General features: G+C 43.3%; 1 protein-coding gene across 2 annotated transcripts in view; it reads right to left on the bottom strand.

The window, feature by feature from the left end:
* TPH2 (tryptophan hydroxylase 2) overlaps positions 1-15,168 on the bottom strand; it is a 109,049-nt gene that overhangs the window by 45,900 nt on the left and 47,981 nt on the right. For both annotated transcript variants that reach the window (XM_003798947.3, XM_012810854.2), the window contains exon 8: positions 1,696-1,822. In XM_003798947.3, the coding sequence (XP_003798995.1) occupies positions 1,696-1,822 (127 nt within the window). The remainder of the gene's footprint in view (positions 1-1,695; positions 1,823-15,168) is intronic.

The following is a 15,168-nucleotide window of genomic DNA, read 5'->3' as shown; positions in this document are numbered from 1 at the left end:
CAAGGGTACAAGTGAATCTTTCTATGAGTAGAATATGAATGTTTTGACATAATGACTAAGAAAGTTACATGAAGGCTATGTTAACCAGTTTGATGGAAATGTCATGGATTGTGTGTGAAAACACCACACTGTACCCCCAAAGTGCATCAATGTACACAGTTACCATTCAATAAAAAAATAAATAAATAAATAAACATTATTGATTAAACCAAAAAAAAAAAAAAGAAAAAAGAAATATTTGTTGTTTAAGCTGCTAAGCTTTGAGGTAATTCCTTAGATACTGATACATCGCCAGGCGCGTGAGATACGATCCCTATAACAGGTTACAAACTAGCAGATCCAGATTCAGTCTACAAATACATTTTCCTCAGCTCATAACTGGGGATTCTTCTTCAATGAGCCGAAACTTTAAATTCATTCTATTTCATGTAGTGATCCAATCTGTACAAAGCAAAGTACACAAACAAAACGTGTATACACCCTAATATTTTGAAACAAAAAAAAGAAAAAGAAATAAATTAATTTAGAAATATACCACGTAGCTAGCCAGACTTTCTCAAAAATTGGGGAGATCTGGCAAAACAAAGCCCTGCGTCCCATCCAGCAAAGCTCAGCGGAGCCGGGACGGCATCTGGCCACTCGCACCTGTCCCCACACTCGCACTGGTCACTGTCACTCAGGCCGCTTGCTGTGTGTCTGTCAGTAGAGAAGCACTTCTCAGTTCCCATATCTCCACCAAAAACAAGGAGGAAACAAAAGATAACACTGAAAGAGCTGTGTGTTCTAAGAAATCGAAGAGAACACTTATTTCTCAGGGGGAGTGAAGAGTATTCCTGCACATCCAACAAACCATCGATGTGGATTTGTGGCAAACGCACACAACTTAAGATCCCACTTTTGTTCTTTTCCTGGGGGTTTTGCTCATTATGCTGACTGACTTGTCTCGGTAGGTGAGCTTGCCAAACTCACTCTTTCTTTTCCTGCACTCTTTGAGACGGGGCACAGTAAGGCACACCGGATCAGGCCCTGCAGCCTCTTAATTGCAGTGGCAGCCACAATTACACCTTCCCTCTCACACTGCTTGTTTTCAGAAGAACCAGAGTTTTGAGAAGAAGAAAACAGCTTCTATTAAGTTTGGGACAGGGTGAGGGGAAGTTGCACTTAGAATAATTGTCGAGCATGAGTTTCTTATTGCTGAGCCAAATTATATCTGACCATGACCATGTAGACGAATGAAAGAGCTAATCCCAGATGCAAGCCCCACTTTAACATAAATGTAAAGACTAGTAGTGATATGTCTAGGGGAGTCAGCAAACTACTACACACATCTGGGCCACCACCAGTTTCTATAAATACAGTTTTATTGGAACATAGCCATGCTCAGAAGGCTGGTTTTGAGCCATGGGGCTAAGCTGAGTAATTGTGACAGAGACCTTATGACCCACAAACCTAATGTATTTACTATCTAGCCCTTTATATCCAGCTGACACCTTTACAAAAGGATAAAACACAAATATCTCGGTGGTCAAGAAGCCAAGAACTCACTGTGCTTCAAAAGAACATAGCATGAAAAAGGGTAAAAATCACCACGCTCTGTCCAGAACACTTACCTATAATTCACAGCAAGTAATTCTGAAGCTTCTTACCTTACAAATGGACACGAATAGAACGCTTTTTAAGTTGCAAAGAACTCACTGTGGCTAGTTTCTGAACGTCTTCATCCGATGCTCCCAGGGATGCCAGACCTATTTCTTGTGAAAATTGAGCAAACTTGGGATCTGCAAGCAGCGGCACATGTCCCAAGAGTTCATGGCACGTGTCTCTGACAAAACAGAAAAATCACAGAGGCATGTTATTCAAGAAGCTTTAAACTACCATTGCAGAACAAAACTTAAAATCCTAAATGTAACCATGTTACTATAATTAGTTACCATGTTTTATCAATTCTAAGACATTTAATCATACTCTAACATGTCTGAAATCCAGATATATCTTATAACCAGTAGCATCTTACATTACATGATACACAATGTTTTAATAAAATAATAGCACTATTATTCTGAAGAGCTTACTCTATGCCAAGGATGCAGTATGTGTTTTATTACATACATTATGTCTTTTAATTCTTTTAACAATCTTAAAAAATTAGAGTAACTTATCATTGCAAGAACTTGCAGATCAGAGGTCAGAAAATTCTAGCAATGGTCCAAATCTGGCCCTCTGTCTGTTTTTGTAAATAAAGTTTTATTTACACAGCCATGTCTATTCCTTTATGTACTGTCTGTGGACACTTTTGACTATAACTGCAGAGTTGAGTAGTTATGACTGAGTTATGACTGCAGAGCCTAAAATAATTACTAGCTGGCCTTTTACAGAAAAAGGTTGCTGATTCTGACTATAGATCAGTGGTTCTCAACCTTCCTAATGCCACAACCCTTTAATACAGTTCTTGTGGGTCATGACTCACAGGTTGAGAACTGCTGCTATAGATAGTGATGAAGCCAAAATTAGAATCCAGTTTGTCAGGATGTTTAAACTCTTGCTCTTAATGCTTAAGTTGCTCTTCAGCCCTGTTGCACTTTGCCAGACAGTGAAAAACAACAGAGTATCATGTTGCCTTTATCAATGTGGCTTTTCCCATAGACACTTTATCTGCTCTAACACAAGCAACTCCCTTGAGACAGCACATGGGCATAATCTCCCAGTTGTCTGCTTTGGTTACCCTGAACTAGGTAATAACAGAAACTTGGGACCGTTCTCATTGGCTTGAGATTTCATTTGGAGCCAAATAAGTGAGCAAAAGACAGGTATGTGTCACAACGACGCAACACAGACACCTTCCTGAGTCACTGGGGATGAACTGCTCCATGACACCAGCCGTAATGGAACGGATTCCCCGCGACTGTCTGGGAATGGACTGAGATACACCAACATCTTATTTTCTTAGAAAATAAGAAAAAGCTAATTAGCCAGGTAGTAATTTGAAGATGTCTTTTGATTTCACCTACACTCCTCTGAAGTTCCTCACTTCAAACAGGTGCTGAAATCTAAATGCCAGGTGCTGCGACCACTATTGCAAGTACAAAGTAAGTTAGATGGTCGTATGGTTGAAGGAGATAAATGATGGTCAAGAGCTCAAGGTCAGTGCCCACATAACGGATGATATCACTCAATCAAAACACTTGTTCTCACAACTCAAACCACATCCCATCCTTGGCCGGCCACTTCACAGACATAACAGGTTGAAAGGGCGGCCAAGTGAGAATGTGGGACAGAACACTGAGGAAATTCCAAATCCATAGTAGCTTCCTTTTTTGCACAAAAACAGAATTTGTAAAAAGAAAAAGAGAGAGAGAGAGAAAGAGAAGGATAGAAGAGAAAGAGAAGAAGGAAGGAAGAGAGGGAGGTCGGGAAGGAGGGAGGGAAAGAAGGAATATACTGAGCTCTACTGTATACTTGGTTCTGTACTAAATGTTTTCATATCACATTAGCAATTTGATCTTCCCTTACAAGGGAGCTTTATTATTCAAATTCAGTAAAGAAGGAAACCAAAATTCAGCACATTTAAGATCTTCTCCAGATCACACTTTATATAAGAAACGGAGAGAAGATTTGACTCCTCACCACTTTCAGCTCCCTGAGTGAACAGGAGAGGGGAGAGGGTGCCTGGCTGAGGCTGTAGGAAAGGCATTTAACCAAGTTGGTTAGCACAGGTCAAAATGTGCTCAGTGTATCCTAAGTCTCTTTTCCTGCCTTTCCGTGGTTCTCAACCTTCCAAATCTCTTGAGAAGCCTTTTTTAAAATGTCACCCCGCATGGCTAGGCCCAACCTACAAAAAATGCAGTCGAGCTCTCTGAGATGAATCTGAGCATTTTTTTTAAGCCCTCTGGGTATTTATAAGACACAGCCTGAGTTGAGACCCACTGGCATAGCTGGTGATTCTAGAAGCTCTCTCTCCCAGGAGGCTTTAAGCAACCAGCACTTAAACTAAAACTGAATGTGATTATGTAATTTTGAGCCACCTAAGTTTAATTTCACTAAAATGTTATCATGATACTGGAGAATAATGGAAGGTGCTGACCAGAAGGTACACAGTAACCAACTGCTCCCCACACGTTTGCTGCAGGCCCATCCACCCAGTCCACAGCATGCAGCCGAGTTGACTCACTCTGGTGATCAGTTTATCAAAAGATCATGTAGTTTACACCTAAGTTAGAACAGAGCTCACGTGGCCCACCTGGAAAGATCCAGATACTCCCACTGTAGCCATCGTTCCACATTAGAACAGAGTCAAACTCCAGGAAGTACTGAGGATGGTGAGTATTTACTCTCGACAGGAATAAACAAAGTGAGCAGACACTGAGATGACACTTGTCGCCCGTGCTCACCGTGTGCGAGGCGGTTCAGGATGCAGGAAGGAAACCGAGCTGCGGCCAGTTGTGGCCACAGCGGTGTGACGCTGTTGGGACCACGCTGGATTCACTCTGGAGCTTGCTAAACGCTTGAAGAAGCTGATGCAGAAGGAAGTCTTCTACCTACCTAGATACCGAGTCTAAGAGCTTATTGGTAGAAGGTAAAGTGAAACGCTGGCAGTTAAAAAGGAAAAAGGAGGAGGTTGCTGTGAGCTGTGATGCCACGGCACTCTACCCAGGGGGACAGCTTGAGGCTCTGTCTCAAAAAAAAAAAAAAAAGGAAAAAGGAAGGAAAATACTAGAAACCCAAACACATTAGGGAGTCGATTCTCGGTAGTAGAAAAGGAGCAGTCACCTGACTTTCAAATTAGTGTGTCATTGTCAAAAACTTGTAATTCACTCTCCAGCTTAAGAACCTTTAATAGCATCACAATGACAAAAGTAATCTACACATAGAATAGGATTTTAAAAATAGACATTTGTACGAAAAATATCATACAATAGAGAAAAGTAAATCGCATTGTTTCATTAAGAATGAAACCTGAAGCAAGACGTCTAACAGAATCTTTAGTGGAAACTTGGGGATACCCTTTGCTCTGCATGGGGAGAAATTTCACTAATTTGTGGCCTTCCCTTCTCTCAGCTCCATCTCCACGCAGAGACCCGGAAAAAATTCTCAAGGTTCATAAACGAAGTGTGGGTGCGGTAAGCACAGTAACCTCACTTCTCCTGGGGCCCAGGCTCTGAGCACCTCTCTTCCAAGACAGGAACCAGGTCTTTTATGTCCTCAGGGGAACAGTCCCAGAAATAAACACCCCACTGTGCCCAGCCCACTGTTCTCCGCTAAGGCACATGTTGACAGGGGAAACTGACAGGCCTAGAAACTCTACAACCAAAGAGCAAAGGAAGGTTTTTACTGTTACTAATAAAAGCAATTCATTAACTCTTCAATGTTTACATTTTTTGTCTGATTTCTTTGAGCAGGAAAGTGGTTTCTGGCTTGCTTTTGCTTGTGTCTTAATGTCAGATGGATATGGGGACAAATGCTTAGGCTACACTGTCTTCCCTTCCAAGGTAAAAGTTCAACTTGTAGTTGAACCCTTCGCCCAGGGGGGCATGCTATGTATTTTTCTTCAGTTTCTCTGAGACCAGAAGACTTAGAATCTGAGGTGACCACCGCTCTTTGGGGCTGGGAAGAGGTTCCAGGCTATGAGGAATCTGAGGGAAAATGCAGACTACATTTGCAACCTCCGTCCTCTGTCCAACCTCTGGACCAGGTAAGGGCTGTTGGGCTGAAATGATGCTATTAAACCCAGTTTACAAAGTGAAAATGCCACTGCTGCTACACCCTGCATGTGGACTGGTTTGAGATCCCTACCCTGGTTGAATCATCCACACTTGACATCTTGAGTTGATTATGAACAGGTTTTCAGTGTGAGTCTACAACTATCACCTTACCTCACCTGATCTCTCTTAAAAGATTAAATTATTTCTAGCCATGCATTGTGGCGGGCACCTATAGTCCCAGCTACTGGGGGGAGGGGGACAAAAGAATTGCTTAAACCCAAGAGTTCGAGGTTGCAGTGAGCTGTGATGCCACAGCACTCTACCAAGAGTGACATAACAAGACTCTGTCTCCAAAAAAATAAAAAAGATTCAATTATTTGGCCATAATTGCACCTGTCAGCACATGTTGCCTCTGGTCTCCATATCGGCAAACTTTGCTCTTTTTAACTCCCATCCATGCATTGATGCATTTTCGCCTGAATAATGCTTTTCATAGCTCTTTTCACTAGGAATGTAAGACCTTTCGAAACTGTTAACACTGTAAACATCATGTCTCCTTTAAAAAAAAAAAAAAAAAAAAGCCAGAGCTGATACCAGACACTAAACTTTTGCTGCTCTAAATTGGAATCTTCTCTGATAAGCCCTGTTAGGGGGGATTCTAGAGCCTGGGCAAACATCTCTAGGGAATTCTTAAATCATTCTAAGGAAGCAGCAATCATTTTGCTGCAGGAAAATAAGGGTTCTGGTTGTTAAGTTCAGATTCAAAACGGGTCTGGCATCTCCCTCCTCTTATCAGTTTTCAAAGCTGACGACTCCCTTTGCTACATGTTGAACAACTCCTTTTTATTTTCCCTGTAAATTAAAGCCTTTAAAAGGCACTGAGTGAGCATCCAACATTTGCTTCACATCCCCTATCAGAACATCTGTCTTTTGAAACATACTTCTATAGGTTTTGTTTGTTCTAAACGACACAGAAGCCAGCGCTGCAGCTAAATCATGAAGAGAAGGGAAGGGAGATGAGTGGGATGGGTGGAGACGCTGCATTAATAAAAAGAAGCAGGAGGATGAGCTGGGAGCCAAATTGGGGTGTGTTTTTCAGCTTTCACACAACATGTGGTGGGTAAATGCGAGTCCTCCAGGATAGCGCCCAGGACGCAGTGCGGGCGGGGGACTGCGTTGGTTTTCACTGCATAAGATGATAAGGGGAATTACTTTGGTAACAAGGTAACTTTTTCTCAGGGCTTGCTTTGGAAACATACACAAAATCTCTTTAGTTTAGATTTAAATAGCATACTGTAAAATCTGACCCAGATAAGACTTAAGGCAGCTCTTAGGATCGCTCCCTCTTCTATCCTATCACAGCACAGATAAGTGCAAACGTGGCCCCTTTTTTTATGAAGCCTGGATGTTACCCTGGAGAAAATCTTTGCTTTTCCCATCTAGTAATTGTAAGGAAGTCCACTGACCTCTCTCTTCTTTACTACTATTCTTTTGGGACCAGCAGATATTATTGTTACTTTCTTAAAATTTAGTTGCAGAAATATTTATTATGTGCCCATTACATACCAGGTGCTATATTAGAAACCAAGATTTAAAGTAAATAAGGCGTTCTCTCAGAGCAACCCTTAGCAAAAGTCACCTTATGGTTCCATAAAAGGGCAGTCAATTAGCAAGAACCAAGTGTCCTGGTCCATGGAGAGAAATCACTCCCAGTTCTTACAAGGATCACAAAAACAGTGCAACAGAAATGCTGTTACTATGTCAGAGTTCCCACCATGTCTGAGATATTTTTTAGTTCTTAAAGAAATGAGAGATATTTAATTTTCTCTCCCCCTCCTCCCCATTTTCATTAAAAAATTTTTTAAAGTGATACTGCACTGACTTGGAGAACATTCTCCAAAGCAAAGTATCCTAAGAATGGAAAGTGAGCATCACATGTACTCAGTACTCAGTTGAAACAAGTAGACGAACAGCTACGTGCTCACGTGAGAGAGACTCCAACGCAAGGAAGGCGGGGAGGGGTTAAGTTCCCACCCAACGGGGACAGGACACAGGTATGCGGCCCGACTCCTGGGTGAAGGACACGCCACAACTCGGACTCTAACCTTCCAAAACCGAACTGTAACCTCACCGTACATACCCTCATACTAATATAAAATTTTTTAAACGATGTTACAGTCAAAAGCACACACTCCTGAGTCCATTTCCCACATCCTGTATAGACAAATTACAAACAGCAGCATTGTCCAAAGGGTCTCCTGCCATGGTGACAAAGTTCTACCTCTTCACCACCCAACGTAACCGCCACTTGGCACAGACATCTCCTGAATATTTGAAAGGTGGCTGTGTACTGAGAAACTGAATGTGTTGTTTTATTTGATTTTTAATTAATAAATGCAAATACCTACATCTTAATACTGGAGTTTTCTCATCTATAACATGGAGATTACAAGGTTCTCTTGCCATATTTAAACAATGCAGTAAGCTAATGCTTTGAAATGCAAGTTCCTAAGTTAGGGATCATTGTTAAAATATTACATCAAATTGTATTCATACCTAAGTCTATTGTACTTGAATAAGTTTTGCCCTTGTAGAAGGTGCTTTATCACCTAAGAAGCAGTAAACTCCTCCAGGACAGAGGCCAGGACATGGTCATCTTTGGGTTCATGATGCTTAGCAAGCCATGCACAGGAGATCGGCTCAATGACAGCACTTTGGACTCTACTGAAAAGAGCAGGTGCCGACGGGCTCCATTGCCCCAAACACAGGGGAATCCAAGTGAAACCCAAGTATGCTATTTCTAATTTCCAGTGTCTCACCAAGGCTTTGGAGCAGAACTTGATTTTGCTATTTTCTAGTTGCATAACCTTAGGGAAATGACCTGCCTCCTTTGAACCTGGGAATTGCCATCTGTAAAATGGCAACCGTCCTGTCTTCCTCACAGAGATGGTGGGATGACGCCGAGCCAACAAACGTGTGGGAAAGGTCGGCGCCCTCGTACCTTCTCCCTGAGGTGGCTTAGTTGTATCCTCTACATACTTGTAGTCCAGGGGTATGAACAGTGATTACCTCTTTCTTGCCTAAAATTCAATCATTTTGAATTTCTTCTTCTAAACTTGCAATTTAAAAATGCAAATATTCCCAGGGTGGGGAGGAAATTTCCCCCGGTGGTCTCAGTCTTCCACACCTGAAGGCACACAATGAACTTTTTTCTCTCTGACTACATGAATTTTGACTCAGGTTCTGGTGCTTGTGGGCGCTAATTTTGGATATGGACATCACACAAGGAAGACAGAGCTGGATGCGGGGGCAGGGACAGAAGGAATCCTGCTCTGAGTCTGCTAAAATAAAAAATTAAAAAAAGGAAGGGCAGCTGAAGCTTTGAAGCTTTATCCCAACTCACTATGGATAACAACCTACAAGGAACAAAAACAGGGCTCCAGCAGGCACTTAGGCACAAATTTGGTTTCAAAATGCTCAGGTCTTAAATAATATATAGGATTTTTTTTTTAATAGAACGTGTATTGTTAGAACTCTTGCAGCTCTTGAGACAAAAGGCTCTGTAAAAATGTCTTCGGGGTTATTTTTGCTTGTAGGCAATTCACAAAACTAGACACGATATTATGATTGAAGACTTAGGAGCCCAGATCTAAGAACATGGCCTTGCAACTAAGGACACACTGGAATTTTATGGGGTACATTAGCCTCCACATGAATTTAAGAGGTGCTGAGTAAGAGTAGACTTATTTGGTATTTATATAAAGCCTTTCTCTCTCTCAAGATCAAAGCGTTATTTCATCCTCCCTCACACAGGGAGGTTAATGGCTTGAAAGTGGGACCTGCGTTCCTGGGTGTGCAGGCCACAGGTCTGTCTGCCTGGGGACACGCTGTCACCTATCTGCTACCTGTCCTGTGGGGAGGCTCTCACCCCTTCTTTTCCTTCTATTTCTAATGAAATAGCAGGTGCCTCCTCTTATAAATGTGGCCTGTGAACTTCAAAGGAGAGAGTGAGCCTCTCCCAAGCTTGTGAGTTGGGGCAGAGACGGGATGAGACTGCAGACCACCAGACTATCCAACCAACCTACATAATTTTTAGGGTTCTGGCAAAGTAGGGCCACCAAATAAGAGTAAGAAAGTGGCATTTTCAAGTGCCTTATATAAAACTTGTCATTACAAATACAAAAATAAATAAGAAAAAACCTATTCCACTTCAGCATATACTTAGAGTTTTTCTATTTAGTGTTTCTAGTGAATGTAGCATAGTGGTTAAGCCCACGGATGCCGACACAGCTTCCCAGGTTCAAATCCTGGCTCCCCCACACACACTTGCCACCTGTGTTATCTTGGGCAAATTACTTAAACTTCCTATGACTTATTTCCTCATCCATAAACTGAGAATACTCAGAATCCAACTCCGAGGAGGCAGCGTTAAATGAGCTCATCCAAACATGACATTTAAAATCGCGCCTGGCAGATACACAGAGTCACCATGCGCTACACATGGCTACTATTAAAAATGAAAAGCACTGTTGCTGCTGCTGTTAAATTATCTGTGTGGGAGAATGAAGGGATAATGTTTCCAGGTCTTTGGGCCCTGAGTACAGCTGAACGTCAACTTCTTCTGAGGGTGAAGACAGATACCAAACTGGGGGCATAACCCAGCTGGGTTAAAAAGCAGACAGGGGAGGCCAGAGGGAATTGGCTTCCCAAGAAACACCAGATAACGCTGCTCTGCAGTCCTGAGCAACAAGAATGCTCACAGCGGGATGGAAGAAGCCCATTGGCTGGGCGGGAAGCTCAGCACCAAGCACACATGTTCTATAGGAGAGAACAAGCTGGAGCCACACAGAGCTCCCAAGCACAAGGTGAACCTCCGTAATGCTCTGATTGACCTTCCCAGCTTTACCGCAGGCCATGCTGAGACTGGACTTCAGCAATACTCAACATTAAAACTCCCCAACAGCCAGAGCTTAAGGCAGACAGACCCAGGCCTCTCAGATGGGAGAAGAGGAAGTTGGGAATGGAAAGATCATATTTTTCCTCTCATTACAGACCTAGTGAGCGGCATCTGTCCAATCAAGAGAGGAGCAGCCAACCTTTTCTATAAATTTCAAACCCGTGTCTTCACCTGCTGATATTACTTGACAAATGAGGATTAATGTCTGAGCCCTAAGAAAAGGAGACAAATGACATCTTCTGCCAGTTTTAGATAGGATTCTGTCCTAATAAGCAAGGGTTAACCATAAAATTCATTTACTTTACTTAGAAACAGATGGGAAAGTATTGTCAGAAATAATTCACTTTTATTTTTCTTGTAAAACCAAAACAGCAGCAATTATAAGAAAAATCACCTGACTGCAAAGCCTTTAAAACAGTTATATTTAAAAATAACATTAATTGCCTCTGAACTGTTCAACTGCAACAAAAAAGAATTTCCTTAATGCAAATGTATTTAGTTGTATTATGGCAATAAACATGGCAACATCAGTCAATGATATCACGAATTATTTCCTAATGGTAGAAGTTTGCCCTTTGATTTGAAAAGTGATAACACCAGAAAAAAGCAGATATATGCAACAGGCATGATGCCACCAAGGTTGCTGTCCAGGCGTCAGAAATAGAATACCACACCCACACAGTCCAAGCCAGTAGTCAGAGTGATAAGAAGTTGGAGGCATCTTTTCCACCTAGTGGACTGGAATCCCACTTTCCAGACCATTGAGGCATTTGTCCATGAACTTCAGTGGCCCACACTCCGCTAGGTGCTGGTCCACAGTCTTCTCTCTGCTTGACTCTTCATCCCAGCTTTGTGTGACTCAACAGGAAGACGGCCCTCCTGACTCACTGTGCCCTCCCTGCCCAGATCTGCAAGCAAAACTCTTTAAACTTGCTTCCTCCTGTGGTGGTGAATTCCTCCATCTAAGGAACCAAGGACGACCCCAAGCCAAGTTCTCCCTGCGATGGCAGAGGCAAGGGCAAAGCAAGGTCGGGCTCCCAGTGTCAGAGTGACGGTCAGGCAGACACAGGGCAGACAAGAGTCACAGGACATCTCCCAGTACAGTATAAACAACTGGCCCATGCAAGGGACCCCGATCTTGGATTGGACATCTGGGCATTAGGCCATCTGCCAGGTAAAGGAAGTGCCCCATGAAAGGCATACTGTGGACACTCATAGCCAGGTCCCTTTCATTTCCCATCAGGGAGTGTCACTAGCCTCTCTGTTACTGGAACCCCAATTTGACTGGGGCCTCTCAAAACCATACACCCCATTAGGATGCGCTAGATGACCAGCTGTTCCAATGCGGCCCCAAATCTGGAGCTCTTTGACTTAATAAGATTGTACTGTGTTGTGTCAATTATATTTTTGTTACTAATATGTTAAGCACAATATCTAAAACATAAACAAGAAGAGATTTTTAATGTTTTCATGAAAACATTTTATAAAAAGAAATCTCTGGTGCAAAACTGCTTTGGCAACAGCTTGTCTATAAAGACAGATATTGTACCAGCTCATCCTCAAAGAACGAGCTCAAAGAATATATGTTTATATTCTAAATTCCTAGTTGCTTAGAAATCTAGACCAGAGTGGGTTTGGCCAAGAAAAGAGCAGAGCGTGACTGGCCCGTCCAATAGCTATGAGAATAATGCCTTAGAAAACAGGCCTTCTTGCCCTGTCCTCCTCCATTTCCTAGACTGATCAATCTGTACTAAATCTGAAGGAAAGCATGAAATTTGGCCCCAGGAGAATATGGTTTTATTAAACTGTATTTCTTACTAAAGAGCTCTGTATTTTTAAGGTATTACCAGTCACTGGGATACCTGCAAACAATAGGCACAAGTTCATGTGCACACACAAATCCAATTAGCAAGTACTCACCATGCACCTTGCACAAAACACATTGAAAGAGTGTAGAAACCATAAAGAATAAAGACCATATTCCCCATAGACAGAAGGAAGGAAAAGGCAAACAAACTAAAGCAGAGCTATGGGAAGTGGGATAAATATAACACCTGAAAATCTAAACACCCTCTGAGAACCAGAAGCCTGATGTCAGAGACCAGACTGGCCAGGCCAGGCCAGGCTAGGGGATGAGGGACAGAGCCCTCCCTCCAACTGCTGGTTCTCTTCTCTGGATACTCAAAAATTTCCTGAACTAAATCAGCCCCCAAAGTCACCTCCATCACTGCAAAAAGCCTCTAGAAACAAATCCAGGGACATTCCTGTGTCTCTGACCTCAACCTGGGAAAGCAGCACCTACCCACTTGAGACCTTGCAGGCACACCCACCAACATGACAGCCCCGTCTGGACCTCACCGAGGCTTAACAAAAGTTGCCAACTCACAGAATTTCTTTTATTATACTTTATTATTTCAGATTAATATGAACATACAAATGATTAGGTTAGAATGTCTGCATTTCTTAGGTAAAATCCTTGTAGTTCTGTCCCCCACCCAGGAGGTGTGCTGTGTACCCCTACATTGTGCCCCCTAGGTGAGAGCACATCAATTGCCCTCCCTCCCCCAACTTGAATTCAGTTGAGTTTTCTCTTGTGTGGGGTGCATCAGTTCACCTACTGGCTTCGTATTAGTATTGAGTCCATTGGATACTTGCTTTTCCATTCTTGTGATACTTTACTAAAGAGAATGTTCTCCAACTCTATCTAGGTTAGTACAAGAGATATAAAGAATTTCTTCTTAATGTAATATTTAAAATAGTTCAAATGTAATTTTGAGTATGTCCCAGAGTAACATGACTTTCCTAGATGAGGCGATGAGCTTTCCTGGCTTTTGGGAGCAATGGTAGTTAGTGCTCGTTCTCCTAAGGGGGAAGGAGAAACCGTCCTGTTTCAAACACTGTGAAGTGCAGTCAGGCTTCTCTCTTCCTCTCATCATCCCTGCCTTTCTTCCTCTCACTGTTAATAAGATGGGAAGGTAGAGACAAACTTTATATTTTCTTTAGCTCTTCTTCTTCACCTTCACTGTGAATAACATTTTTTTTTCCATTCAGAAGCTGCCTTTACCCTAAAAGCTAAATAGATGAGCATGGTAGGTTGTTCCTTAGTAGATGAGACTTGAGAAGACCACTCTGGTCTCAATGGCCCATCTTTTAGACATAGCTCCCATCAGTGTCTAAAATTTCACCATTGAAAGTTTGCCTGATGATAGTGAATATGCAAAAATGCCTTCTGTGTGAAAGAACGTCCACCGTTGACTCGGTGCCTGTGGCTCAAGTGGCTAAGGCGCCAGCCACATACACCTAAGGTGGTGAGTTCGAATCCAGCCCGGGCCCGCCAAACAACAATGACAGCTGCAACCAAAAAATAGCTGGGCGTTGTGGCGGGCGCCTGTGGTCCCAGCTACTTGGGAGGCTGAGGCAGGAGACTTGAGCCCAGGAGTTAGAGGTTGCTGTGAGCTGTGATACCACAACACTCTACCCAGGGGGAAAGCTTGAGGCTCTGTCTAAAAAAAAAATAAATAAAAGAATGCCCACCATCAGTCCCTGAAATCAGAGTAAAGCTGTTGGGATGAGAGGCAGCGAATGTGCCCATGTAGATGGGGCTGTAGCCCCTCAGAGAGAGGTCCCACTACTAGCCCTGTGCACCCAGAACTTCCTACAGACCTTAACCATCAACTTCCCCTGTGTAGCCTCACCCCACAAATCTCAGGAGGGATCTGGGGCGCTGAGTCCCAGCTACCTCAAACCTAGCCCCTCCTGGTGCCAGTGCCACTCACAGCCTCAGCTCACTCTTGGAGTCCGTTTCCACTTTTTATGCCAGGTTTGGGGATCCACTACAAGTTCAGTCTGGATCCTGTAATGGCTTTTCCAACTGGCCTTAAATGCATGACAGCTTATAAAGAAGACTGACACAGGAACAGATAACGGCCAGGCAGTGCTGGGAGAGCAGAGCCACAGGGCAGGCAAAGGGCCACAGGGCATCCAACCATGCCTCGGAAAGTCTTCCCTGAGAAGGCTGCGACTGAGCCTATGCTAAAGAATTAAAAGGGTTTCACCGGAATCGCTCCAGGCAGAGAGAGCCCCCCACGCGGGGAAGGAGGTGTGAGCCAGCAGCTCCTGGGACGGTGGAAAATCCAGAGCAGCTGGAGCAGAGGGTTTTGGAGGTTGCAGAAAAGGAAAAGACGGGATTTGATGGAGTCAGACTATTTTTTAATATGTAACAGGGAACCAACAAAAGTTAAACAAGAAATGCTATTTTCAGATTTGTGTTTTGAAAAGAACAAAGTGTACAGATTGCTTCTGAGTGGAAGGAGCAGAGTCGCGGTGTCAAGGGGACCCAGCGGATCTCTAGAGGAGCAGAGCCACGGTGTCCAGGGGACCCGGCGGATCTCTAGAGGAGCAGAGCCCCGGTGTCCAGGGGACCCGGGGTATCTCTAGAGGAGCAGAGCCGCAGTGTGAAGGGGACCCGGCGGATCTCTAGAGGAGCAGAGCCCCGGTGTCCAGGGGACCCGG

Source organism: Otolemur garnettii, unplaced genomic scaffold, assembly GCF_000181295.1.
Source record: "Otolemur garnettii isolate 467f Iridium unplaced genomic scaffold, OtoGar3 scaffold00143, whole genome shotgun sequence".
NCBI lineage: Eukaryota > Metazoa > Chordata > Mammalia > Primates > Galagidae > Otolemur > Otolemur garnettii.
This window is presented reverse-complemented; position numbering and strand designations above follow the sequence as displayed.